Consider the following 27,901-nt stretch of genomic DNA (forward strand, 5'->3'; position numbering starts at 1 on the left):
TCAAGTATGAGGAAATTAAAAACCATGTGTACAAAATCACAAATTCCACTAATTTTGCTAGACATCGCGATCACACGTTTCCTTTACACTTAGCACAAGAGTGTACACTGCTAAAAGACTAGTCAGTAACTAGAATATGACTGTATATAGAAGCATTAATTTTACAATGGGAAATAAGATCAACTAGAACTAGACTTTTTATGACATATCATAAGCTAACTGGTTTTAACTACTTTATTAACACGCTTAAACTAAAAGAAATCACAGAAATTCTCTTTTCAGTCTAGCTTCAATCTAGTATCTGAAAATCTGGTAATCCTGCAGATACCATAGCTATATTTAAAAGAACCACTGCCACTAACCGGAACTGCTTAGCACCAAAGGTTATTTTTCTTTCCAGTTAATAACTCGTCCTAGGGATGAAATGTGAATAGCTTAAAAGAACTGCTCGTGCACGCATGCGCACACACACATGCACACACGAACACTGTTGCTTTCATGAAACTCTCTCCTTTAAAAGCAGTTCATTCTGACAGTTGGGAATGGTGAGAACTTCAATGAAAACTGCTCACCCTCACCACGACCCCCTACACAACATATCTCAGTTCAGAACATCGCAGCATTCACCTCTGAAAAAAACCTCTGCATGAAAAAGAGCAAGCTGGCAATAGTGCCTCATGGCAGTTTTGATGCCTGTGCTAATCTATACAAGACAGACACGTCCCTAAAGTGTCTTGGGTTTGGTGTTCTGGAAAGATATTGTTTATCATCATATGATGCACCCTGATAAATGCCTGGTTGAGGGATACCGCTAATGTTTTGGAAAGCAGAAGAGCAGTTGTAAAAGGAAACGTGAATAGCAGAGCCAGCAGATCTCTTGGGCTCAAATGCACTTTACTTTCTCAGGCAATTCAATTTTGGGTACGATTACATATGGAAAATGATAATCTGAAGGCTGATTCCTTTAAAACTATCCATGACTGCCTCCCCCTTAAAAGTCTTCCATACACTCAAGGTCCTGGAACCCGGGGGAAACAATGCCCATTAGCACCTGTGAGAAGCTGCAAAGGACGAAGGAAGGGCTGAAAGAGGGGGAAGGTGACCCCCATGGCACACCAAACACCCATCTGCCCTCTAGTGTCTCGGCTCAAGAGAAGAAAACACCATTATCTGTTAAAGCCATTGGGGCAGCGTATTACATGATTTCAAATGATACACCTTGCCATCTGGTAATGTCATCAACATTTAAGATGGCTAAAACTATATACTTAGTTAAGCAAGCCTGTCTATCTATGGATGCTTGAAGGCATGTGAAAGCAAACAAGTGGTCTCTACATGGAACCCCATGATGACCATGCAACCAAGTCCCCACTAGTAAAAGATGCCATGGCACTAAATGCAACGTGACCCAGTTAATTAACAAACCAATCACAAGAAAAATCAGTCTGTTTGATCTCTTGCTCAGTGTGGAAATCCCCAAATCCTTACAGAGCAAGGTAATCTTCATACTGAATTGAATATTTCAATATTCTCAGCATTTATCCAAAACACTGATTTGTGCTAAACCTTAAAGAGTGGAAAGAGAAGTGTAAATCCAACCAGCAAGGAAGTTTCTGGTAAGGAGACCAAAAAAGATAATCCTATGGACATCAAATTGCAAAGTGAGGTAGACTATGCAGCCATGTGACCCTCAGCTTCCAATGACTAATCCAGGTGGTACAAGAGGACATAACCTCACAGAGCCACTATGAGAATTAAGTGAAGCCAGTAGCACAGAGCTTGGCTGGGATTATGTGCTGTGCAGACACTGGCACTACCACTGTGAAGACCTCCTGAATATGCCCCTATACTGACAACAGAAGAGATCGGTGCCAACCCAAGTACCCATCACCCTCACCCCCAGGGAGAAATGGGTGCTGAAGATGGTTTGGGTCTCAAGGGCACTTGGTAAGCTCTCTACCCTCCACACCACTGGCTCAAATGTCTCCCTTTCCCCACATGGTGTATAAGGTGGTGGTGCGGCGGGGTGGGCGGGGGCTGCAATACTCTTGGGGTTATATGGGCTCCCTCTCCTGGAGTTCCTCATTGAACCACAGAAGACAACAAACTACCTGAGTAACTATTTCTCCAATTCTCCTGAGGATGGGAGATTTGACTCATCACATAACATGGATGGTGGAGGGCACTAGGGCTTAATTCTCTCACAATTCCTGATGTTTATTCCTACACAGCTATTAAAAAGATGTACTATAAAAATATTCACAATGAAAAATATTCATGTTAATAGCAAAAATCAGACTAAAACATGTGTCATTTCTTCAAAAGCAGTACATGGTTTATACACATAGGAAAATGTTTTAACATCAAAACAGTGGAAGTGGTTTTCTCTGGATGGTGGAGCTGCAGGGGAAAGTGTGTAAAAAAAGTCTACCTTTATTTTTCCCAAAGAGTATACCAACGTAATCAGAGCCATTTACTGAACATTCGTCTTTTGCTTAATGAGTTGTGTGCCATGCTCTGCTGTCGCCATTTGTCCTGCTGGCTGGCTCTCCTCCAGGGAACCAGCCAGGCTTTTATCACCAACACTCATCAGCATGCCTAGATCACAACACAGCAGTCTCCCACTTCAGTGTTTCTCTTTTTTGAAGTCTGCATGGAGAGTCTAAGTTATTCTTCCAGATAATCTTAAAACTGATCGGGGTCTTTTTTTTTTTTTAGTTCCTTTGGGATTTTAAAAGAACTGAACAAAGATGTAAATTAATAAGAACTAAATGTTTCCATCCAAAGAACATGATAAGCCTTAAGCAGGACCTCATCCAGTCTTAGCGTATTTGTCACTGGTGATCCCAAGATGCTTTATTACTTTTATTGCCATCAGATCTATTTTTCCTTTTTTTTCTGATTAACAGAAAAGCTACTGAGATATTTGCATGAATGCTGATTATACAATTAGCTATCTGTCCTTATTTCTAATTGAGTCAATTCCCTTGGATCTTCTAAGCCTGATCAGTTATTGATAATCTCTTTTTCCTATCTGATTATCTATTTTGCTCTAAACTTTCTATATGTGTTCAATATTATTGCACTTAGTTTGGTTGCCTCTTCTCCTGATTGTACCGGGAACTATCTTCCTACTGACAATGATGCTGTTGGTTTGACTTGCTCTCCATTAATAGGGAAATCTTTTTGGTTCCTAGTTCATTAAGGTTTGTGATTTTTAAAAATCAGCAGGGATAAGATTTATCGGCTGCTTTTGTTGGCACTGGGGAAGAGAATATGGTTCTCCTCTGGTCTCCTGATGTGGCATATCATGCTGACAGCTGTCTAACTCCACCCACCCAGAACCCTGGACAAGCCATAATCACCCAGAGTCCAACTGCTAGTATTTACTTGGGAGTTCATGTCCACTTCACTTGCCAAAGGTTAGTTTCCTTGTATAATATAGTTGCCAGGCTCAGTAAAGACTCTGGAGCCAGTCTGCCTCAGGTTCGACTTCTGGTCTGGTCAGCCACTGGATATGTAATTCCTATCAAGTTATTCTCTATGCCTCAAGTTCCTCATCCAGAAAATGTGGTATTGGTACCTACATCTCATAGGGTTGCTGTGGGGACTACAGGTACTAACAGACGAAAGGAGCTCAGAACAATGCTGGATACTATGAGCTTTAATCAGTGTCTAACTGAATGACTCTTATTTGAATGTGTCCAGTTATCAGCAATCTGTCCATGCTTCAACGTTCCTTCCACAAATACTGACTGAAAGTTCACTGCATTGAGTACTGTGCAATGGTGAGCCTTACCATGGAGCTTACAATGGCTAGTGTGTTCTAAGTGAAGATGTGTATGTTTTTCATGGACATACAGACAAACCTACAATCAAAGCACAATGATGAAGGAGTACAGGGTATATTGGGAACTTGAGGGGAATCACTGCCAAGAGGCCTGAACAAGGTTTGGGGATACCATAGCACCATTACACAATTACTTCCCTTAACAAACTATTTTTAGTCGTGGGACTTGTCAGGGTCAAATCAAAACCCCAGAAACACTCTAATGCACTCAGAAGGACTTCATGCAGGCAATGGGGTACACCAGTGATGATGCACTAAGAAGCAAATAGCTGGGTGGGAACGGCAGGAAGGCGCTATCGCTCCAGAGTTCAGAGAAAGGGACAGCGTGCGGGAACCAGAGCTACATCGGGAGCCACCCAGCAAGAACTGGGACCACAGGAGAAATGGCCATTGTCATAAAATCATGTTCAAAGCAGAGCTCAAACAAGGACCTGGTTCCCCCTCCTCCCTCCACCTAATCTCCTGCCAATGCTCCCAATGGCCAACCATGGCTGGGAGCCTGGGAAGGAGTCTCCAAGGACGAGAAAGTCAAATGGCACAGCTGAGAAGGGCAAATCTAATGATCCACCAGGCTGAACAGGAGCTCCCAGAGTGACAAGACACTGGGGCAAGGCTATAGGACTAAGTGCGTCCTCAGGCATCACCTATACCTTAGGACCACCACTGCATACGTCTGGCAGAGGACTGCAGGGAGGTTCCAGGGGATAGCAAGGGCAGGCCTATACCAGTAGAGATTCAGCCCAAGGGCACAGTGCCTAATTTTGTCAGCTGGGCTCCCAGGGCCCAGAATCTGAAACCATATACACACAAAACCCTGCCACTGTCTTCCTTGTTTTGCTCCAACAAAAACGTTAAATGAATGTAGATGTGATAAGCAAAACATACATTTAATTAAACCTACCACTGGGGCCTTCATCAGCCCGGAGCTGTTTCACAAAAATTGTTGCATGTGACCCTCACAATCACCTAGAAAGTAGACAGGTCCCATACTGTCTCTCTTTCACAGAGAATGCTGCAGCCAAAGGCTGGACTCTTGCCCAAGGCCACTGTACCAAAGAAGCAGACCTCAGCTCCCATTCCTAACTCTGGAATCGGTGCTCTGAATCCCCAGACACTGTCACAAGTTATCTCATTAGACCAGCATGGACAACATAGTTCTCATGTGTGGCAAAGCCAATCACATTTTTTTGTTGTTGTTAAACAGAGGTCTCTTCCTCACAAGGGTTAGAGACCTACTATAGAAGGCTTTCAGCAGGGCTGTCAGGTTCAGACTTCCATGCTCAGGCACTTCACAGCAAGGTGGGAGGACTGGAAGGGGAACTCAGGTGTCTACCGAAAAGATAGTAAGAGAGCTAGGACATGTACTCAAGCAGAGAACTGCATAAAAAACCACAAGGCCAGCATCAAGTTAACAGAAATAAGTGACAGTTGACAATCATCAAAGGACAGACCTGTCTGATCAGGACTGAGAGAATCCTTGTCACCCACTCACAGTATAGGAATAGGACACCTCAACTCACAGCCCATTGACAGAAGGGGGTCACAATTCTCCACCACCATAACAGGCAGGTCTGCCACCAAACCCCTTTACCCTGCTTTGAGAGATCTCCAGCTACGCCAGGCCTCAAAACCACAGCCTAAGTCCAGTGACAGAAACAAACTTCAGGCCTGATAACCAGAGAGGAATGTGATCTTGTACATGAGCGTATTGCAAGAGGCTCCTCTGAGTAGCTATTCAAGGCACACACTGTGCTTATCCTAACCTAAAGGTCTCTAACCCCTGGCAGGTGAAGGTCAGCATGAGGAACCTACCATGGACAGCTAGAGCAAACTCATCTGTCATCTATAGCAAAGACCAGACCAGAGGCAGCCTGCAATCCACGTTCCTACCCCATCATAGGCCACATCTGCCCCCAGAGTTCCTAATGAGGCCCACAGAGTGTGAAAATCCCTATTCTGACACAATTTCCTCCATATCACCAAGGCAGTGTTTCTACAGCTGCAGTCAAGACTCCCCATCCATACCCATCTGGGGGCTTCATGACACTCAAGTTCACAAACTACTGCTTTCTGGTCCAATATCCATGTGAAGGTCACTAGAATTCTTTTCTAAAAAGAAATCACAACTGCTTGCTGTAACTCCCTGGTTAACTGACAGCCACACCAGGGCATTCCTCCTGTCTTCCTCAGTGTGGCTCTCATCACGGCAGCAACAGGAAGAAATGGAAACCTTGTGACTCTGATGTCCAAAGATTTTGTTTTAATGTGAAAAAATACGTATATATGAAAAATAAAAATTAAGATCACTAACTTAATTTTAGGGCTTAAAAATTCAACCCAATTACTCATACTAACATTCCAGCTGTGTGGACTGAGCAGCGGCACCAATCACAGTAGCCTCACCTCGCCCTCTGCCCGCATGCCCATCTTCCAGGGTTGGACAAGTTGGTCATACTCAAGGAGCTACAGAGGGCCCCTGCCTGTTCCCTACTGCTCTCACCCCAACACCTTGTCCCCTTCTAGGAAGGGAGACTGATTCTATACCACACATCTCAGTTTACACACAAGACACCTGGGGAGCCCTCCCAAGTACCCCAGGTACAACCCAAAAAACCTCTACTGGTGTGATCCATCCAGGAGGCACAGCTGCTCCAGTTCTCACTATTTAAAAGGGGGGATTCATATTCATTTTTAAATTATATAATTACTGTATTTTCAAATGCAAAAAATAAAAATAGTGAAAATGACTTAAAAATCCATCAACTTGCCATTAAAAAAAAAACACTTCATGCATTAATATATATTCTACCATTTTTGTTTCTACACAAATACATACACAAATGTGGCTATGAACACACACATCATTTTTTACAAACATGGAATTAGCAAAAATATACATAAAGTATGGAACTTTACTGGTAGACACTTGAGTTATAAATATTTAATAATATTTATTATTATTAATAATAAATGTGTTCTTCACAGAGCAGCAGCTGGCGCACGTATGGTGTCTTTCTTTACCTAGATATTTCCTTGAGATAAATTCCAAAAATGTTACTGCAAGGTTAAACATTATGCATATTTTTTGGCTCTTGAAAACATTATCAAGTGACCCTCCAAAATGTCACACTGCATCCCCAGTGAGGCCCTCACCAGCAAAGCACGAAACTGCATTCCCTGTGCTCTGGGTTTCCTCACCTCTGAGGGCCAAGCGCACTGTGCTGGCCATGGAAGAGACACTTCATTTGTCAGCAGTTTTCTGCATAGCACTGGTTCACGTCCTGTACCTGTTTTTCTACAGGGGCGACCATCTTTCTTACCATTTAATGCTGTTTTTGCTCATTTAGAAACCTTTCAATGTTAAGTGATCTTCAAGGACTGTGCTTCTGCTTCCCTATGGACATTCCTACCCTCCAAACCATGAGCAAGCTGCAGAGAGCAGCCTCAGTGGCCCAGCTGCAGAAGGACCCAATAATAAGTCTCACCTTAGCAGATTATTGTGAGGATTCAATATGAGCTAATATATGTAAAGCAAACAGAAGAGAACAGTGTTAGCTATTATTAACACTTGTTTTTAAAAATCCTTAAACCTCTCATCTACATTCTTTATCCTGTAGGGAATTTTTGTATTTTTCCCAAGGGCCATCATTCATTTGCCAACTTTAAACACACAGAGGAGTGTGGTCTTAGATGTTTCTTAGATCTGTGTGTCGCTCTGGTGTCCTGGCGCCAGCACTGCCAGTGTTAATTGCTGCTTGCATAACATCCTAACAAGCACAGTGCAAATCCTGTTAGTTCTTCCACGTTTCCTTATAAATCCTTACCTACACAATTATCTCCCTGGAATTTCAAATGGAATTGCATTAAAATACCATGGGAAGAGTTAGCATGTCTGCAACTTAGTCTCTTGTACCCTACAGATGTCAGCAATCTTGTTGGCTCCACCTTCACGACAGGTCCAGAACTTATTCACCTGTCCCCACTGCTCAGCCACCACACTGACCTCAGCTGTTCTAGTTTCTTGCTGGAGAGCCACAAGAAACCCCTATCTGCTCTTTGCCCTTAATGATTTTTTTTTTTTCAGAAAAGCAGCTGGAATGAATGATCTCTTAAAAAATATATCACTTTTCTAATTATGCCTCTAATGTTTTCCCATCTGACTCAGTGAAAGCCAAAGACTTCAATGACTTCAAGAATCTAAAACAGCCTGGCCTCCCACCAGCTCTCTAACTACTTCCCAAAAACTCTTCCCTGGGCTGAGTGGCTCTCTGGCAACAAAGGCCTTTCTGCTGACAACACCCTCCAGCCTCAAGTGCTCGCCAGTCCTCACCCAGATGTATCCTGGTGGGTCCCTTCCTTAACTTCTGCATATGTCACCTTCTCTGTGAGGCCTCTACCTTTTTAAAACTGGAAAACATCAGAGACCCCTTTGTTTTGTTCACATTTACCATCTGATTTACTGTTTTTCATGCTTATCAAATGCTCCAACCCCATCACTCAATAGGAATGTGAGCAACAGTGTCTGTTGTTTCTAGCACCGCAGCAGGGATGTTTATCAGGAGGGAGTCACCCTCTCTGGGAGCATTTTCTCTTCTCTCAGTCAAGTTTCTTGTCTCCTCTATTCAGGTCCTACTCACTCCACTTGTGAAATTTCCTCCTGAATATTCTGTAACTTTTGTTGCTACCATAAATAAGGTATTTTCTCCATTGTATTTCTTAACTAGCTACTGCTGCCACAAAGGACACTCCCATGGTTATACATTTCATTTACCTTATAACTGGCCACTTAAGTACCTTTTAAGTTTAATCATTTGATTCTTTTGGATTTTCCAATAAACAATCAAATCGTTGTCTAAGTTACTGTCTCCTCCATATAGTTCTTATTTCTCTTTCTAGATTTCAATGGCAAGAACCTCTAGAACATTAAATACCAAAGGTAATAGTGATTAACAAAAGTAATTCTTTAGGAGGACCAGGTGCTGAAGGCTTAAAAATTTTTAAAAAATAAGGGATTGTAAGCTGACAAGTTCTTTGCAATCTGTAAGGTCAACCAAGGATTGCCTCACCTAAAAAAAAAAAAAAAAAAAAGGTAATTCTTGCATGCATGTAGAATGTCTCACCATTATGCTGGCTCTTGATTTGGGCTACAGAATCTTTATTATTCTTATTTCCATCAGTAATGAATATGAATTTTTTAAATAAATACAGAATCTGTTGTGAATCATGGACCTACTATGATAAACCAAGTAACAGGCTTCCGAATATTAAATCGTCCTCAAGCTATGGGACTAAATAAACCCCATTTGGTCAGAATATTAAATATACTGCCTGATCCTATGTGTATTTTGAGAACATTTCCATCAATTTTCATAATCATCAATCTATGGCTCTCCTTTTGGGGGTGGTATTCTTGTCAGGCTTTGGTATACAGATCATGGAATTTCCTATTTTCCACAAAAGCTCTAGAATGGCGACTACTGAAAATATTCATTGGACAGGCAGAATCTGTATAACCAACAGATGAGCATGAGACTCGGAAATACTAACTTCATCCATAGTTAATCATTTCTGAATAGTGATTTGTTTTCCTGGAAAATTATGCATTTTGTTGGAAGAACTCCAATTTATTATCATATAGTTTATGTGATATTTATTTTCCACTGACTCTGTGAAGTTCACTGACTCACTTACGCTTTCTCCTTTTTCTTGGTAGAACTGCTCAGAGCTAGAAACTGAGTCTAGGGGCTATATCCACTTAAGGATGTTTTGTTTGGCCCACAAAAAATGTTATTTTAAAATCTGAATAGGCTGTCACATTGAAGCATCAAAATCAGACTTCTGTTCTTTTTCCATCTTGAAATAATAGCTTATTTCACTTAGATTCCTTTTATTTAATAGGAAGACAGACATGGCATAAACACACCTAGATTCAGCCACATCTATCTTTCATCCGTAAAAACAGTAAGTAGCTGAGATTCAGAATGCTGGTGAGCACTTTAACTGTATTATCACACTTAAACCTCATAAAAATCCAATACAGTTGCTTCTATTACCATTTTACAAAGCAGAAAACTGAAGCAGAAGAGGCTTGCTTAAGAGTTCAAGCTTATAACCACATCCATTTTTTCTCTAATTATTTGTAAATAATTAGCTTTTATTTCTTCTTTTACCCAAGAGTTTGGTAGGTTTTCTTTTGTTTTCCAAGTAATTTTTATTTTCTATTTTACCACATTATGGTCAAAAACATATACCATCAGGCTGGGGATTCTTGCCTAAAGACTCTGTAATTCTTTTCCTGATGGCCGAATTTGTTCGGTTTAATTTCTATAAATATTCTATGGTCATGGAGTAGGGTCTATTGAATCAACTTTATTACCCTTGTAACATCTTTCATATCTTTTTTCCGCTTTATCTGCAAATACTGAGTAAATTAACCACTTCCAATATTGCTAGGTGTTTATTTATCCATTTCTAGATTTTCATAAGTTTTTACTTCCTGTTGTTTGATATTGTAACCTTTCATATAAATGTTCACATAAATGGTCACAAGTCTTGTAATTCTGATGTTGACTATATGTACACAGAAACCAAAATCAGAGAAAATCTCCTCTGCCCCAATTGTTCTTCTTTGAATTATATGCTTCTAATACTATTAACCCTGCTTTGTGATTTTTGCTTATTTTTCTTTTGTTTCCTAATGTTAATTTTAACCTTCATAAATATTTTGGTCCATGATGTGCGTCTTCTAGATAACACATAGTTGGGACTTTGCTCTTTGACTCAGTCAAAAAAAAGTCAGAGAGTGACATTCATTTACAATTTTACTGTCATGCAGACACGTTTTGCTGTCTACTGTCTTTTCCAGTAAGCACTATATTTTCTTTCCTTTTCCCCGCACTCAGCAGAAAAATACACATCATTTATAGTTCTGAAATTGGTTACATTTATCTTTTTAAAGCTATTTTGAGGGGAGTACAATACTGAAAATAATAAAAATGGCACAATTTTATTTTCTACATTCAACAGTAACCCAATAAGAAGGGTCTTAGATTTTAGACTCCTATATCTTATTTTTCAAATTATTCAGATCACACATTTTCAAAGAACCGGCATGCGCACTTTGTACTTAACTATTCTGACAATATGAAGTACAGACTGTGTTTAAATTACTTAATTTCACTTATAGTCCTATTACCCTGAAACCTCACTGGTTCTTGGACTTATTACACTACAATCCCTTAATCATAATCCCAAAACCCATAAAACTCAAAAACTCACATTTTCCCCCTTAAATTTGATGCCAAAAATACTTTAGCAGTAACATCGGACCTGAACACATGTGAAGCTATCTGTAGTCTTAGCTGATCCCATTTAAGTGAATATATTCAGTGAAAAATGCCAATGATCTAACTAGGCATATTAAGAAATACAGAACATATGGACTATTATTACCATTCTAAAATGTAAAATATTATGAATCAAAACACAGCTAGTGCAGGTTAACATACTCTATTGCTATATAACGTAACAATATACAACATAAACACATTTCCTAGAACTGTCTGCCGAGAGAGCCTAGACGCAATGATTAATGTGCACAACCAGCACCCAGACCTTTCTGATACCACTCTCTAATAAAAGGAACAGGGCTCCTTGGAGAAGTGGCAGATTCCAGGGCAAGCCAGGGATAATAAAATATTAGTCTGGTGGTACCAAAAAGGAAAGAAATATCCCCCCAAAACACCAGAATGGGGGCATGTCAAAAGGGTACAAGAATCCAACCAAAATAGCTCCCAGTGGAACAATTTGAGCAGCAAAATAAATACTGATAATATTGATTATAATATTGACTTTAATAACTTAAAGGATAAAATAAATATCCTTGTGTTCATACTGACATAAATGAATGAATAAATGGGAGAGAAGGGAAAGCTCTTCCTTATAGAATTCTAATAACTGTACAAGAAATGAGGAAAATAGAAAATCACTTTTAGAACACCACAGTAATACCACAGGCAAATCCACCCTTGATTGTTGAATTAGTGAGAGGTTGAAGAAACAAGGGATCCACATAGTGTATGGGAATGTATTAACTTTGTCCAAGGTGAGGTCTGGCCTTTAACACAGGTTCCTGGGAAGAAATCTCAATGTCCTTGGAATGTCCTGTCTACTTGGTGTGTCTCTGTTTACCTGGGGGCCCTGCGCAACTCCAAACAGTCTAACAATGTGACTTATGGTGGAGGCCTTGAGGCCCTTATAAACGACTGGATAGAAAGATTTGGGTAAACTCTTCCTGTTAGCAATACCTTGTGTATGCTGTCACATGGTGGAAGTCAGCACTGTCTACAATTCCAGGGAGAGGCCGACTGGAAGCATCATGCTAGGCACTCTCCTGGACCTTGCCTTATGAATGACCTTATTCCCTTGACTATTCTGTACCCTTTCAATACAATGAACCATAACCCTAAGTTCTGAGTCCTAGAAAATTTTTAAACGGAGACCCTCAAACTTGTAGTTTGGTGTCAGAAGTGAGGGTGTGATCTTACAGACTTCTAAGATTTGCGCACCATTATAAAATATCTACCTTAAAATAAATATTTATTAATTACAAAGGGGAAATAGTAACTTCACAATGGAGAAACCTGGAAGACAATACCTTAACCCAGTGATTAAGGTTATCCCCACCTGTAATAACATGTTGACTGCATGTACCTCAATACGACGCAATGAGAAGGGCACCGCACTCTGGCTCCAAAAGATCCATAACCTCAGTATAATCAAGAGAAAGCATCAGAGACCCAAACAGAAGTGACATTCCAGCCTAAGGGACCAGAACTCTTCAAAAGCATTATGAAAGTCAAGGAAGGGATGAGGAACAGACATGGACTGGAGGAAGCTAAGGAGTTGTGACAATCATATGCCACATGAGATCTAGATGGGATCTTAAAACAGAAAATACACTAGTGGGAAACTGGTCAAATCCAAATAAAGCCTGCAGTCCACATAATAGGACAGTGGTCATGATCATGAATTAACTTTGGTAAATGCACCATGACTGTGGGAGGTAAGATGAAGGGAGGCTGGGTGAAGGGTATCAAAAGTGGAGGACAAAAATAGGTGACAATAAGTATGGAATACTGCCAATGAGGGAAGCATTTTTCTGCAACTCTAAAATTGTAGCAAAATAATATGTCAGGAAGGAAAAGCACAATTAGTCCAAGGGTTTTGTAAAAGAGATTGTGGGCCAATACTTATATTCCTCTCTCTCAGCTAGTTAACACTACACGAGGGCTTTTCCAGGATGATGTATGGGTGGCAAAATGTGAGCCTTCTCATAAGAAAATTCTTCTGCTACCTTCACATATGAAAGCTGAATACTTGGCAGGTTCCAGATTTCTATCTCCCATAAAAGTCTATAAATGTTTAAATCAATGCATTTTTCAAAACACTAACCGCTATTGGAAGATGCTAAGAAACCAGTTCATTATTTTGAAAACAGATAAACAGAAAGATTCAGATATTCATCCCGACTTTCCTGTATGAACTATACCTCATGGTAAAGAACTGACGAGAAGTTGCTCTTTACAGGAATATTCTAGCTAGTAATGAAAGGAATATTATCTTTCTGCAACCCTTAAGGAAGTAACAGATCCAGTCAGTGGTCATCAACAGCTACTAACTATACAGGACAGACCACCAGATGCCTAGACCCCCTGGAAGAGCCCCACACACCCCTAAGAATCAAATTTCAATCAAATTAAGCCTACAGATTTAATTTATAGGAAACATAGAAGACAGAGGAACCTGTTAAGCTACACCACAGTAATGTAATCAGCAAAAATCCACACTGGCCAGATTCTTCAACAAATACATGGGAGAGAGACGGAAGGAGAAATCTATAGATATAGGACTTAAGAAACATGTCAACCAGTAGTAATATATGAGCCTTATTTGGATTCTGATTCCAACAGTTATATAAAAAAAAATTTATGGGATTTGAGACAACGATCTTTGAACACTTGCTAGATACTGATATTAAGGAAATATTGTTAATTTTTAAAGAAGCAATAATAGTATAATTAGTATGTGGCTAAGTTTTTTCAGTGTTCTTATTGTCTGAGATAATGGAGAAATATTTATTTAAAAAAAGGTAATAAAAATATAAAACCATCTCTACAGATACCACTCCAAAACAATAGAATGGATATAACATGTATTATATAACTATTTTTTTTTTCCTTCAAGCTGAGATTACCTATCAGGTTAAATAAAGGCATCTGGTTTCCTTCATTAACTTTACCTAATATGTGCTGAATTCTTTCATTCTATAGATTTCCACCATTATCACCACTGCCACACTTTTATTATCTCTACAAGTCCTATTTGTGCACTCTGTGAACTATGAGAGGTAACCCTTCTTCAGTCACAAGGAAATGACACGTACATCCCTTCCAGCACAAATATTTGCTTTAAGATCAAAAGAAAATAGGGAGTTATTATTTTAAAGAAAAAACCATATTATTAAGGACATATAAAATTACATTACTAACCCTACACGTCCCAATACTCTAAATTTTAGATAAATATAAAAAACAAATGAAATATACAAAATAATATATTAAAAGAATTCACTGTTACTTTTACAAAAGAATTTTCCAGTTTCCTTTAAGCACTGCGGCCCACTTTTCTGTTTTCAGGATGGGCAAATGGACAGACACATGAGGCCACAAACTAGCAGGTCTTGTTGGATCCATTTAGTGTTTTTTAGAAATTCAAAAGTTACTGACATTTTAAAATTTGAAGACTTCAACATAACTCTAAACTAGGTATCCATTACATATGCCACCCAGGAGCTGGCTCTGGGGATAGCAATAACCCGGTCCCCAGGATCTTACCAATGCCAAGGTCAAGGGCCAGTGGCCATTTAGCATCAGGTGCCCACGTCTACTTTTCTGACACCTGGTCTTTGTTCTTTGCCTTGTAGCATACCAGGTAACAGATACTGGCATTTGCAACAACTAACTTCCAAGCAGCTTTTTTAGGTAAATAAAACATATCCATAATAATGCTGGGAAGTTTGCTAGTAACTTATTTTTCCTTAAAATCACAGAAAATTAAGGAGTTGATGAAAGGGCGTTTTGAACATATAAGTAACACAACACAGAAACATCTATTCTATGTTTCTTCTGTCCTTAATTAAGTCCCAAGGTGACTCTTAGAACCCTCACTCCCCCAGCACTGCAGCACACACAGCCTCACCTGAGTTGTTCCCAGTTCCTTTCTGCTTTTTTTTCTTGGCTAGTTGAATGGCTCGGGAATCAGTTCTTGCTGAGCCCCCACTTTCCTGAGATCAAAGAAAAGTGTGTCAGTCACTTGACCCAAACAGCAAAGGGAGCGCAGCAAGGGAACTACTGAAACATGGTAAGTCTGCTTCCTGAACAGAGTGGAGTCCAATACTCTTTGAGAATCTCCAGCAAAGGTTCACAGGGAATCAAATGCTACATCCAGTTACAGTGACAGTTAAACAAAATCAGAGTTGGAACAATATACATAATTTTATTATCCAGAGAAGCAAAAGTTATTCCTCCAAAGTCTAAAACATTAAAATATTTTATACAGAAACTGTTATAAAATGAAATACAGACTTCTCTGCTGTCTGAAACAAATAACCAGCCTTCCCTCAGTGATTCAGGATTGATTTACTGCAGCACTTCCCAATATTTTTCAGAGCATGCCACATTAATATTTGTATGGCAGACCCGGGGTTGTCCTAAATCATATATCCACTACAGAGACCACTCTGGCAGCAGGTGCTTGACTCAAAGTCTTACAGACCAAAACAAGAATTGTGTTACTGAATTCAGGAAGTTTACTGAGGGAGCCAAACAGTATTTAAATAGGATTTCAACTGTTGTAAATTTGTGAATGTTTATTAAGAAAAATTTAATACTTATCACTACAAAAAGCATAGAACCCTCAACAGCTCATGGCATACCTGTAACCCATTCACCACGCACCATCTGTGCTCAGAGAATCGAGGCAGCCCAACGTCACATAGCTAGCGAGAAAATGAACAAGTGGTCAGGATCAAGGTCATGGCTGGCAGCTCCTCCTGTCTCCACCCACAGTTAGTCCTGATGGCACAGTGGCACCAGAGAACTACTGTTTCCCAAGGCCCTGAGGCCCTACACTCAGGTACTGCCTCCCCACTAATCTATGAGCCTCTCCATCTCCCCTCCTGGCCTAGGCACCTGCACACCTTGACAAGATGCCAAAAGAGGCTCAACAGAGACTGAGCTTCTCTGACTTAAAGACATAAAACCTGGCTCCATGGTAAAATGGGTTACCACGTCCTTCACAATTGATCCTAATTAAAAGGATTAAACTTTTTTAAAAAATTGTGGTAAAATAAGATTTAGCATTTGGACAATATAGATTCACCATCAAATTTAACTTGTACCACAAAGAAAAAAACCTTTTTGATAATTCCCATCTGAGCCTGAGGAAAAACTGATACTCTCTCCCAAGAATCATTAAATTATTATTATTTTTATTATTTTCTTAGGCGAGGCAACTCTTGGTTGACCTCACAGATTGCAAGGACCTTGTCAGCTTACAATCCCTTATTTTTTATTTTTTACCCCTACAGCACCTGGTCTTCCTAGGTGGTCTCTCATCCAAGTACTAACCATGCCCAACCCTGCTTAGCTTCCAAGATCAGACGAGATTGTACACGTTCAGGGTAGCATGGCTGTAGACTAAATTATTTTTAAATTAAATTATATTAAATGTATAACAAACATAAAGTATATTAACTGTCAAGCCTCAAAATTGGAGAAGTACTCATAACCCTCCAAAAACAAAGGCTCACAAAGTACTCTCCTTAATTCTAATATTTTTTAAAAGTTTTACATGGTTTTAAAGTTTCCATTTAACCTTTAAAGACAGCTAATGTCACAATTCACCTTCCTCTGGTTATCAGTAAATCTAAAGACTTATTATGAGAAAAGCACGAAGGCAGAAGAACATTTCAACATTATGAAATACTCCCAACTTTTTTCAAGAAAAGAAACACATTATCTCGCAATCACAGAACTCAAAGGAGCTTAGAAATCATGTAGCCAAATCCCTCATTTTAAAAATAAATGAGAATTTAAGGCTCAGACAGGTTAAGTGATTTGCTAAAGGTTGTAAAAACTAGTTGGTTCCAGACTCAAGATCAGAATTCAGATTTCCAGACTTGTAGTTCAGGGTGCCATCCTTTCACAAACCAGTAAAAACTGTCTGCACATTAATCATTAATCTAGAACATCCTCAATATTGAGTGTAAGTGAGCTATGTATGTGGTGGTGACTGAATATAGCACTTCATACCAAATAGAAGTTGCCGGTCCCTGAACTGAGCCCTGTGTCTTTCTGAGGACTGTGCTTTTCTGGAGGGCTGGGAAACACAAGCTGGGGCACCCCTCTGCTTCGTTCTTGCTGCCTGACAGCATCAGGGCCAGGAGGTGAGTCTGGTTCCATTTTGATTGGAGCCAGCAGTTCGAGGACACTGGTGTTTCCCTGGGGGGTGCTTGAAGAGGTCGGTGTGGTGGTGTTTACTGCTAAATTGTTAGAGGTCGAAGCCTGTGGGTCCTGGCTCAAGTTCTTCATAGGCAGAGCTACCAGACAGCCTAATGCTCCTGAACTTATCGTCTGTACATTATCCATATTGAAGCTGCTTTGCTGAAGAACTGTGGCCGCTGTCCCATGAACAGGGCTGTCCAGGCTTGGAGGAATGTCACTGTGGGTCACCATGACCAGTGGGTCCATCAACCCTAAGGAACCATTATTAGCAGGAAGGTTCCCTCCGAGAGAGGAGCTCACAGAAGTCACGTCAACAGTCAGGATTCCAGAGGTCAGTGCCTCATCTGAGGCCCCCACCACACTACTACCATCAGCAGGTGCATCAGAGAAGAGTGCTGCCAGGTCTATGTTGTTGAGCTCACTTTGGCCTGGGCTACTGAGCTCACTGCTGAGTGGAAGAGAACTTGGATCTCCTAGCTGAGGGAAAAGATCTGAAAAAGAAATGAACACTTCAGTTATTTAAAACCCTTAGAAGACTAGGAAGTTGTGTTTGTGCTCAAGATGTTAGCATATGACCCACTAAGGCAATATCTACAAACTTCTTCCTCCTCTTGCTGCCTGGCACAATGAAGGTGGCCACATGAAGGCAGTGTGATGACATGTCAGGCATTTTACATATGTTGTCTCAAATCCTCGACCTGACAGAAATTTCTCCAAATGAAGGAAATGACCTGAGTCTAAATAACATTTTCTAAGGTCACATTAATAACAGGACTTGAGTTCATGTCTTTCTGGCTTCAAACCTGTACTCTTTCTGCTATATCACAATAGCTAACCCTGAGAAGGCTGTAAAACTTTCCATGGCACACAAATCTTCAGAAGTCAGACACAAGCTAAAATCTGGTTCTGGAGATATTTTTGAAATCAGCTTGTGTCAGCTCACATCTCATCAAACTCTCTGCCCCACTCCACAAATAGGTGCCATTTCAAAACAGATTTGAGTCATCTGGGGGTGATTAGTGGGAAAAATTTGGCCTGTGGGCCCCAGCTCCACGAAGCTGCAAAGAACTCATGAGTTCTGGTGCCCCAGGCACTCTGGAGATGGGCTCCCCTCTATCCACCACGATTGTATTCTCAACTTCTAAAACTCCCAATCACCCCAGGCTATGATCATCTTGAGGGTCCAGGGTTTGTCTGACCATCTTTGTCCTTCAGCACCAGGCAGTGACTGGCCCGTAAGCAGCATTTAATGATTATAGTAAAAACAAGAGATCCCTATTCATTCAGTCTTAATTATTGGTCTTAATACTTTTCCTATTTGACTATCTGTTATCCAATTAAGTAACTTAAATAATCAGAACACCCTTAGGAGAATTAAAAACAACATATTTTTTAAAAAATTTAATGAATATTCAAGCTGGGGATTTATACACAAGTATATCCAATCATCTCAAATCCTAGGACTCTTCAAGCACTAAGTAGGGCAATGGGAATATAAAAGATTTGGGCAAAGAGCCAAACAAAGACCTGACGTTATTCTGTCTCAAGAAATTCCTACCTGCAGCTTCTAGAATGTGTCAGTCCCCAGCCAGAAGAAAAGGCTCTCAGTTCCCTGGCTCTATTTCTCCTACACCAACTGTTAGCTAATCCCAAACTCACACTTTGCAGTTGTAGACACCAGGTCAGAGTGCTATTATATTTTTCATGCAAAGCTATGAAAGAAATCTACAGGTGTTTTGGAGTGAATGTAGAGACTGCTAGACCCACCCAAAAATGAATTCAAAACTAACCAAATTCAGAACATATTTTCTTGAGTTGTCATATTAGTTCAAAATTTAAAAACAGGATCAATATATTATATTATTGCTTCTTTCATTCAGTATCTTAGTACCAAGGAAACATTTTGAAAGAAATGACTGGTTGTTAGAGAAATTAAAAGTGAAAAACTATCTCTTTTTCAAAACTTTCTAAAAATTCCCTTGACAATCTTGAGGGCTCAGCTCCCCAAGAAAAGATTAACAATAATAACCTCAATGCAAACAGATACCAATTTGTTTATGCATTTCCTATTTAGTACTTCATTAATTCCACAGATATTTACTGGGGACCTTCTATCTACAAGGGCCAGGTATTCAAAAATCAGTAAGCAAACATTAATTAATAGAGCATCTAGCATGAGGTTACAATCATGACCTCACTCCAGCCCTTCCTTGCCTCTATGACCTGAGGCAAATTATTCTCCTTTCCACCTCAGCTTTTTCGTCAGTGACAGAGTGGTGAGGACTCCCTCATCCCAGGACCACAGGGAGGAGGAACTCAGACAATCCAGGTCCTGGCACAACCTCTGGCAAAGTTGATCCACAATAAATGGACGTTCCCAATCACCTATTTCTCATGAGGCAAGCACAGAGTCAACATATGGTCATCTATCCCTAACAGGTGGCAAGAAAGAATGATGTCACATCATAAATGCAGAGCCTGGGAATCACAGGTACTACAGAAGCACCTGAGAGGCTCTCATAGCCAAAAAAATAAATGGTGCCGTTGCCGACTTTTGAATGAGCCAGGCTAGGAAAGGGGAAGTAGCAGAGAGACCAGGTATCACAGAGCAGTAGCTCAGAGCTGGGCAAAAGTGGGTAGAGACAAAGGTAGAAACCCAAATCACTGAGGGTCTCTGAATACCAGTATAAGGTGCCTGACTGGCCTCTATGAGCTAAGGTGATGGCTTCTCACGTGAGTCTTCAAGACACCTAATATCTGGATGGGAAGCTTCTTTTAAATGCAAACCTGAATGGAAATCATTGTTAGAGCCAAAAAAAGGGAAGAAAGGACCACACTAAACCGGATCAGAAGAAGCCAGAGGAAGGACACATTCATTAAACTGAACTACTCATCGAGCTCTGCTCTAGGCATTTTAACAAGACATTTCATTCTGAGAACCACTCATGTTATCTTCTGTTTTTGAAAGATGGGGAAACCAGGGCTGGGAGACCTATAGCTGGCCCAGGATCACACAGCTAGGAAGTGGTGAGATCCAAGGCTGGTGCTGCTGTCGCATAGATGGCAGTGGGCAGGGCCTGGTTAGCAACACACTCAGGTAACTCTACAGCTACTAGGATTTCACCCTCCAGGCCCTGACAGGTACAGCAACTCCACCATGCCCCACAGAGCAGGGTGGTGTGAGTGCTGTGGGAGGCAGCTACATGGCTGCCCAGACCCCTCAAAATTCTGCCCATAGGACTGTGCCTACAGCCTCAAGAGGCAGGATTCTAAATCTCACACCACCATGTAGCCAGATGAACATGCCCTCATATGCTACATGGTGGTGTGGGACTCAGAAGCCCCCTCTGGACAACTGTCCTGATTCCCTTTCTGCTTTCACACTCCCACTCTCATGCACGTCCTGAACCACAACTCTGTTCTCGTCTTCAAGGGCTTTCCTCAGCAGCAGGATGGAGAAGAAAAGACAGAAGGGAGTGCTCAGAAAGAACCACAGGGCTTAGAAAGAGGAGCTGAAGATGAAAATGGTGGATGGGCAGACACAGGATTTAGGGAGAAAGGTCACAGGGGAATACAGATTTAGGAGACATATGCTAAGAAAAGCCAACAAAGTGGAAGACTGAACGTTCTTCAGAGAAGCAGAAGCAAAATGAGGCAGTAGAGTCCAAAAGAGCCTACCAGGCTTGGCAGCCATCGTCCCTGGGCTGGTAAGACCTCACGGTACTAAATTAACTTAACCTAGGACTCAGCCAACTTCTGTAAGGAGCTTAAAAAGAAATGACATACTTTTGCTTCTCTGAACCAGGTTGAGCTTACACATCTTTATAGCTCCCTAAGAGAGATGTAAATTGAGCAGACCTGAGCGTCGGCTGTGCTGCCTGACCATGTGTGCTTTCATGCTATGCTTGGAGGCAAAGAGTCTGTTACAGCTGGAGACCGGGCAACGGCTTTTTGGAGCACGCACATCCTGCAGGTGTTTCTTGGAGTGAATGTAGAGACTGCTACGAGCAGAGAATCTGGCACAGCACCCTGGAACAAAAAAAAAATGACTGTTAAACCTGCAGATTACCAAGGAACCAGTGCTGATATTTCCTCATCACATCAGAATCATGACACAATGTATGTCTATGGTTTGGGCATCAGCAAGAAACATATACCCAATACCCCTTGGGGCAGCATCACAAAGAATTAAATTTAAAAGCAAACTGTTCTTAAAAGGAGACTTGAAGTCCCCCATCAGTTGTGTACAAGATGTGTGACCTTGGACAAGTTACAGCAGAGCAGAAGGGTATGCAGGCTGAGGGAGCTGCCAAGCTGAGCTTGTTTCTTCACCTACTACAAAGGGCTGCTGGAAAGATTAAGTGTTAAACAACTCCTTAAACACTCAATTGCTAAAAATTCATACTAATCATCTCTGTTAAGCTACTACTATAAAAACCACAATCCTAAAACATTTAAAGTTCAAAGCTATCTAGATAACAACAGATCACCAAGGCCAATTCCTCTCATTATACCAATGAGAAACTGATGCCCAGAGGGATCAAGCAAAAGGCCTTACGTCAGGGGCATGAGCAAGGCCTGGAGCTGGCATTGCCTTGCTGACTACTCAACTGCTTAGCCAGGTAAGACCACATACCTGCATGTGAGTCAGAGAAAACAAGACATTCAAAAATACAGGTGCCTTCCTTCAAGGCCTTGATTGTCCACTGTTCGAGTTCTGTACTACAGGGACAGAAGGGGAAGTGGGGTTCTTGGCAGCTACAAGCTAATGACTTGGTAGGGACATGTAAGCAGCCAGCTGTCATAACAAAGGGGGAATAAAACCAGCTCTAGTGCCATGAAGCGTGTTAGAAGCAGAAGAAACAGTACACCCTCTTGAGAGTATAGAGAAAAGGTCTCAGGAAGCAGGTAGCTTGTGGCCCTCCACAAGTGGTAGGGGCCAGACACAGTAGAGCAGAAGGGCATCCAAGTAGGGGGAGCTGCCAAGGCCATGAAGAATAGCAGGGCCAGGAGAGAGCCTGCTCTCCAGAGCTAGCATGACTGGATCCCAATTCTAGCCCAGCTTCCTATTAGCATGTGGCTGTATTTATCCTTTCGGGATCTCCTTTTTCTTTTCTGTAGAGATGACATCCACCTCACAGGGGTTAGGAGGAGGAATACATGAACTATTACCAACTTACAGAGTACTCACACAGTCCTAACAAAGCAGAAACAAGCATCGCTACACTACGGTACCTCTCAGGGTGACAAAGTGGAGTTGCTGGAGCCCAGGGCCAGGAGGAGGGCTGTTTTAGAAAAAGAAGCTATAAAGACAAGATATAGCCAGATGAATAAGGGCTTTGACTGCTCTGGGAGGAGTTTTTAACTTACTTCATTTTCAAACAAAGCTTCAAACTTGTTTCCTGGTCAGGCTTATGACAGAACATTTGGAAAACACAACAGACACTACAGATCTCACCCTTGGAAACCCATTCTAAGATGCCTGCTTTGCTCCACGTGTGCAGGGCAGTATCCTCTATCTGCTATGTCCCTGACCCCCGATTCCAGCTGAGAGTCCTAAGCACAAATTTCTAGAGGCAGCTCACAAAGTAAAAGTACTGAATACATTTTGCAATCAAACTGCTTTCCCAAGGACAGTAGTGGTCAGTCACAATGGGGACCACTGCTACACTCTCGCCAGGAGTGAGTTTCCATTTTTTTAAAATATTTGCTAATTCAACAAGGAACAAAATATATTTCATTTTAATTTGTATTTCTTTTGATGACCAGGAGTGTGACCATTTTTTCATGTTAACAGCTTCCTTTTCCTAATTGCAAAATTACCTATTGAAATTTGTGCCAGTTCTTTACGAACCAAAGATATTAATAAACAGCAACATCAAGTCATTTATGTCAAGTCACCCCACCCAGGGAAGGGGGCAAAGCAGCCCATCAATGACAACCTTTCCTCCAAACCCTCAACTCCACAGGCATCTGCTCAGCTCACATCATCATTTACATGGTGACCACACAAACATCTACGAACCTCGACTCCATGTGAGACAGTCTGCAATATACTAGAGACACCATCACACATGCCCTGGGAAAAGCTCCCATCCCGCACACTACATTGTCCTCCCTCTTCCACCTGCCCTCCCTCATACATGCTCGCTGCCAATGGCCCTATCCTCTCCTCCTATTACCATGGAAAAGGTGGATGGTGGTGGTTTTTAACTTTTTCTTATGGAACATTTCAAACATCTACAAAAGCAAAGCAAATGTATAATCACCCAGGTTCAAAAATTAGCAACTCTCACCCAATCCGAAAGAGGGCTCTGGAATCCCTTCACCAAGCTCCTGCCTTCATTGCCACTCTTGGAGGAGAGCACTCTCAACCAGCTACTGCTCTACTGCCTCTCTCCCTCTACCCGTGCCTCAATATCTGAACTTGCTCAAAGCTCTCAAAGATATAGTTACCAAAGGCAAAAACAAAACAGCTCTCTTCTATAATCAGCAACTACCCTTTCCTCTTTCCTTCAAACACCTCTAAAAAGAGGGACAACACAAGCATCCTCAGCCTCACCGTAGTCCACCTCTCAGGCACCAGAGCGCACCTCTGCCCCAGCTACTCCACTGAACCTCGCTCCATAAGCAGGGAAGTGTGCTGGAAACAGAAGAAACAGCACACCTTCTTGAGATGACTCTGCCTGCCAGAGAAGTCCCTGTACATTGTTCACCATCCCTCTGCACCGTGGCACTCAGGACTGACTCCTTTCCCAAACCTCCTCCCTTGGCCTCAGTGCCACCAACTCTACCACTCTCGCTGTTTCTTCTTAGGCTCCTCCCAGAGTCCCCTTCTACTTTTCCACCTAAATTTGTGGCAGTCCCCAGGATCTTGCCCTAGGCCTTCTTTTATTTAACCACAATTTTAAGAACCACAGTAAGTGATATTTTCTAATGGTTTCTATATGCCTTAACTAAACTTATCAACTAATCAAACCTTCACAACAACCCTATGAGGTCTTATTACCACTTTACAGATGAGGAAAAGAGGCACAGAGAGCTTGAGCTGCTTGTCCAAAATCAGAGCTACTAAAGTGGAAGACCTGGGATGTGAATCCAGGCAGTTTGACTCCAACATTCACGCTTTTAATCATTAAACTGCCTCTCTTCGATATACAGTTAACCCTTGAACAATGCAGGGATTTAGGTGCACCGACCTCCTGCCTAGTCGAAAATCCACATCCATGACTAGTCATTCCCCCCGAGTACACAGATTCCCAACCACAGAGTTGACCCTTGAACAACATGAGTTTGAACTGCGTGGGTCAACTGTACTGCAGTCAACTGAAAAAAAATCTGTATGTAAGTGGACCCATGCAGTTCAAACTTGTGTTATTCAAGGATCAATTATACACTGTTCCTTGAGAATTACATCTATTTCCATGGCTTAAATAATTATTGTTGTGCCTCCTGCCTCACTCCAGCACACCTACTCACCAAGCCCCAAGAGTACAGCCCCCTGCTCTGAGCATCTGAACTTGGAAAACCCGTGGGTACCTAAAATGCAGTATATCCAAACCAAACTCTTCTTCCTCCAACCACGTGCCCTTTGTACCCCCACTAAACTGATACCGACACCAACAACTGCCTCTCCCGCACCCCCACCTCCCAAATCCCTCGCCAAACACTGTTAATTCTAACTCCTATCTCTTCCGTCCATGCCTTCTCTCTCTTCCCATTGCCAAACCCCAGTCCAGACCCCAGACCATCTTCATAGGAAGCCAGACTGATCCTAAACTCACATATGATCCCAATGCTCTCCTTCCCTAAGCACTCAAGAGCCTGCTGCTCCTGCAGTTCTGGGAAACTTCCCAACACTGGTCCTTCCGCCACCCCCATCCCTGACTAGCTCTTTCTCACTCTTCAGCTAACTGGAAAGCCATTCCCAAGCCCCATGACTTCGAACAGTTTGGGTGACCTCCTTTGTGCCCCAACAGCACCCTGCCTATTAGCTGTCTAGCTACCATACCCCACTGAGCTCTGTATTATATTCATCACCTTCTAGGAACTAATTTCAGTTTCAAATGGGCCTTTATTAACTCCTTTTCCAAGTAAGAAAACTGAGGCCCGGAAAAGTTTGCCTGAGGTCACCAACTTAGGGAGGGGTAGAGACAGGATTTGAATACACAACTATAGCTTGACCTGGCTCTGCCACCTTCAGTGCTTCTGCAGCACTAGAGTAGGGCCAGCACAGCCTAGTCACACAGCACTTTTAGTGAATGAATCATGCCTTCGGTGTTTTGGAGAGGAAAAAAAAAATTCCCTTATACCGTTTTTAGAAAGCCAGTCTAGCTTTGCTACCATCCAATCACAGCATAAGTGGCATCCATTTACTGAGTCCATGATATGTGCCAGATGCTAAAACAGGCATTTTTCACTTGTGTTTTACCTAATCCTCACAATCACCAAATTAAACAGGTAACAAACTAGAACTACAGATCTAGTGAGTGCACTGCAGGGCCAGAAGTCAAACTGGGTCTGATTATGAAGTCTTTTCTTTCCAATACACTGCTCCCAAGATAGAGCAATTAACTAAAAAGCAGCCAAGTATATCTAATGCTACAACTTACACTTGCCTTAACTTTAAGCAAATAAAACTTACCTTTAACAACATCAATGTGGACATGGTGCTAGTTTACAGCTCAAAGTAACATATTAAAATCTACCTTCCACAGGACACTCGAATGGCTTTGTGCCCAGATGGGTGATGCTGTGGCCTTTCAGATGCTCTGCTCTCGTGAATGACTTCCCACAGCCTTCGACAGGGCAGGTAAACCTCCGGTCATCATCATGTTTCCTGCCAGAACAGAAAAACAGGGCACTGTGATTACTCGCACAACCCGGAGGCACCAGGCCTCAGAGGTGGATTCTTCGTTTAAAATTCTGCAAGATATATCAAACTACAAACTCTTTGCATTTGAAAAAAAATTATCAGTACACAACAGAACATCTTAATTGTGTCTCTAGCCCACATGGGCAGATTTGCAGTTTACCTACCCTGCACATAGAAATTGTACTTTAACAACTTGACTGACTCCAGAGTCTGACACAGAACAATCAGTGCAGCTTCAGTCTAGCAACAGCTGAGTCCCAATGTACTGAAGAAGCTACTTCCACCGTCTAGGAATCCAAATAAACAAGGTTTCTAACCCACCAAGGGCAATGAGAAGTATGCACGGAAAATCCACAGCTTTGCTAATAGGACCTTCTCAAGCCCACTCATAAATACTGTCTTTCCTTTAGTAATGTTTTTATATTAAACCCCTCAAACCCCAGCTGTGCAAGCAAGCACAGACAAACCACACAACCTCTTGAGTCTCAATGCAAAACAGGGGAGAATAAGAACATCAGAGGCAGAGTTGTTATGGAAATTAAACGAGATACATATGCAAGTGCTGAATATCACCTATGCATACAAGCTAAGTCTTCCAAGTCATCATTATCACCATGGAAAGAAACCACTGATGTGACACATGTTAATTTTCTTAAAAATATCAAGTTGTATATAAAGTATACCAATTAAATTTAAAAACAAGTATACTGACTTAAGGTAATCAGATTCTCAGTAGTTTTCTTCTATTAGCTTTCTGAATTTTCCAAATCATTTACATTGGGCTTTTCTTATAACTTAAAAAAATCTACAGACATTTCATAGACTCCTGCTACTGACAAACAATTCACTCATTTTCAAAACTGTTAATTCAACCAAAATGTAAAGATTACCTTTTGTGCCTCAGGAGTTTAGACATGCTGGTAAAGGTCCAGCCACAACTGTCAGAGTCACAAATAAAGGGTCTTTCACCTTAGAAAAGAAAAAGTTATACCACATAATTATAAATGCAAACTACTACAAAGACAAATAGTGGGTCCAAGTGACATTGAGTTCTCTAGCTCATTACCTGTATGACTTCTCAGATGAATTTTCAGGCGACAGGCTTTGTCATACTGTTTGCTGCAGCCAGGAAAGGAGCAGGAAAAAAGCTCCTGTTCCCTGAAGTGGGCACGGTTATGGGAAAACAAAGCACTCACCGTGATGAAAGTCTTCTCACAGCCTAAACAAAGAAAATACAAACCCGTTCATTGGTGTAGTTAAACTCACAGAACAGTTACACTAGCCACTACCCAGGGCACTGCTGGCACTGAAGCAGACAAGGAAGAAACTGATTCAGAAGCATCTCTGGAAAGTTAAAACCATTGACGTCTGGCTTTGTAATAGCTAGAATAGGGATAGCTAAGAGCAGCCAACAAGCACATACGGCCCACCTGTTTTGATGTAACTTAGAAATGAAGGACCTAATCAAGGGAAAGTCCTTCAATAACAGCTCCTACTTCTGATCTTGCATACATTTGTGAACTCAGATATCAATGCTACCCATGTGAGACCCAAGAAAACCCAAAGAGAAATTACATATCAAAGAACAGACCTTTAGGGTTAAGCTTGGAA

General features: G+C 41.4%; 1 protein-coding gene and 1 pseudogene across 3 annotated transcripts in view; both read right to left on the reverse strand.

Annotated features, from left to right (window-relative positions):
• The window catches only part of ZXDC (ZXD family zinc finger C), a 46,946-nt gene that overhangs the window by 15,958 nt on the left and 3,087 nt on the right, over positions 1–27,901 (reverse strand). For 2 of the 3 annotated variants that reach the window (XM_039843590.1, XM_039843591.1), the window contains exons 2-8: positions 27,357–27,509; positions 27,181–27,259; positions 26,124–26,254; positions 21,274–21,444; positions 17,224–17,906; positions 15,846–15,908; positions 15,110–15,194 (exon numbers count right to left, since the gene is read on the reverse strand). In XM_039843590.1, the coding sequence (XP_039699524.1) occupies positions 15,110–15,194; positions 15,846–15,908; positions 17,224–17,906; positions 21,274–21,444; positions 26,124–26,254; positions 27,181–27,259; positions 27,357–27,509 (1,365 nt within the window). Of the gene's footprint in view, positions 1–15,109; positions 15,195–15,845; positions 15,909–17,217; positions 17,907–21,273; positions 21,445–26,123; positions 26,255–27,180; positions 27,260–27,356; positions 27,510–27,901 lie in introns of those variants that run through there. The other variant, XM_039843592.1, reaches the window with a different exon arrangement.
• Positions 16,491–16,609, reverse strand: LOC120587021 (uncharacterized; annotated as a pseudogene).

Source organism: Pteropus medius, unplaced genomic scaffold (assembly GCF_902729225.1).
Source record: "Pteropus medius unplaced genomic scaffold, Ma_sr-lr_union100, whole genome shotgun sequence".
Classification (NCBI taxonomy): domain Eukaryota; kingdom Metazoa; phylum Chordata; class Mammalia; order Chiroptera; family Pteropodidae; genus Pteropus; species Pteropus medius.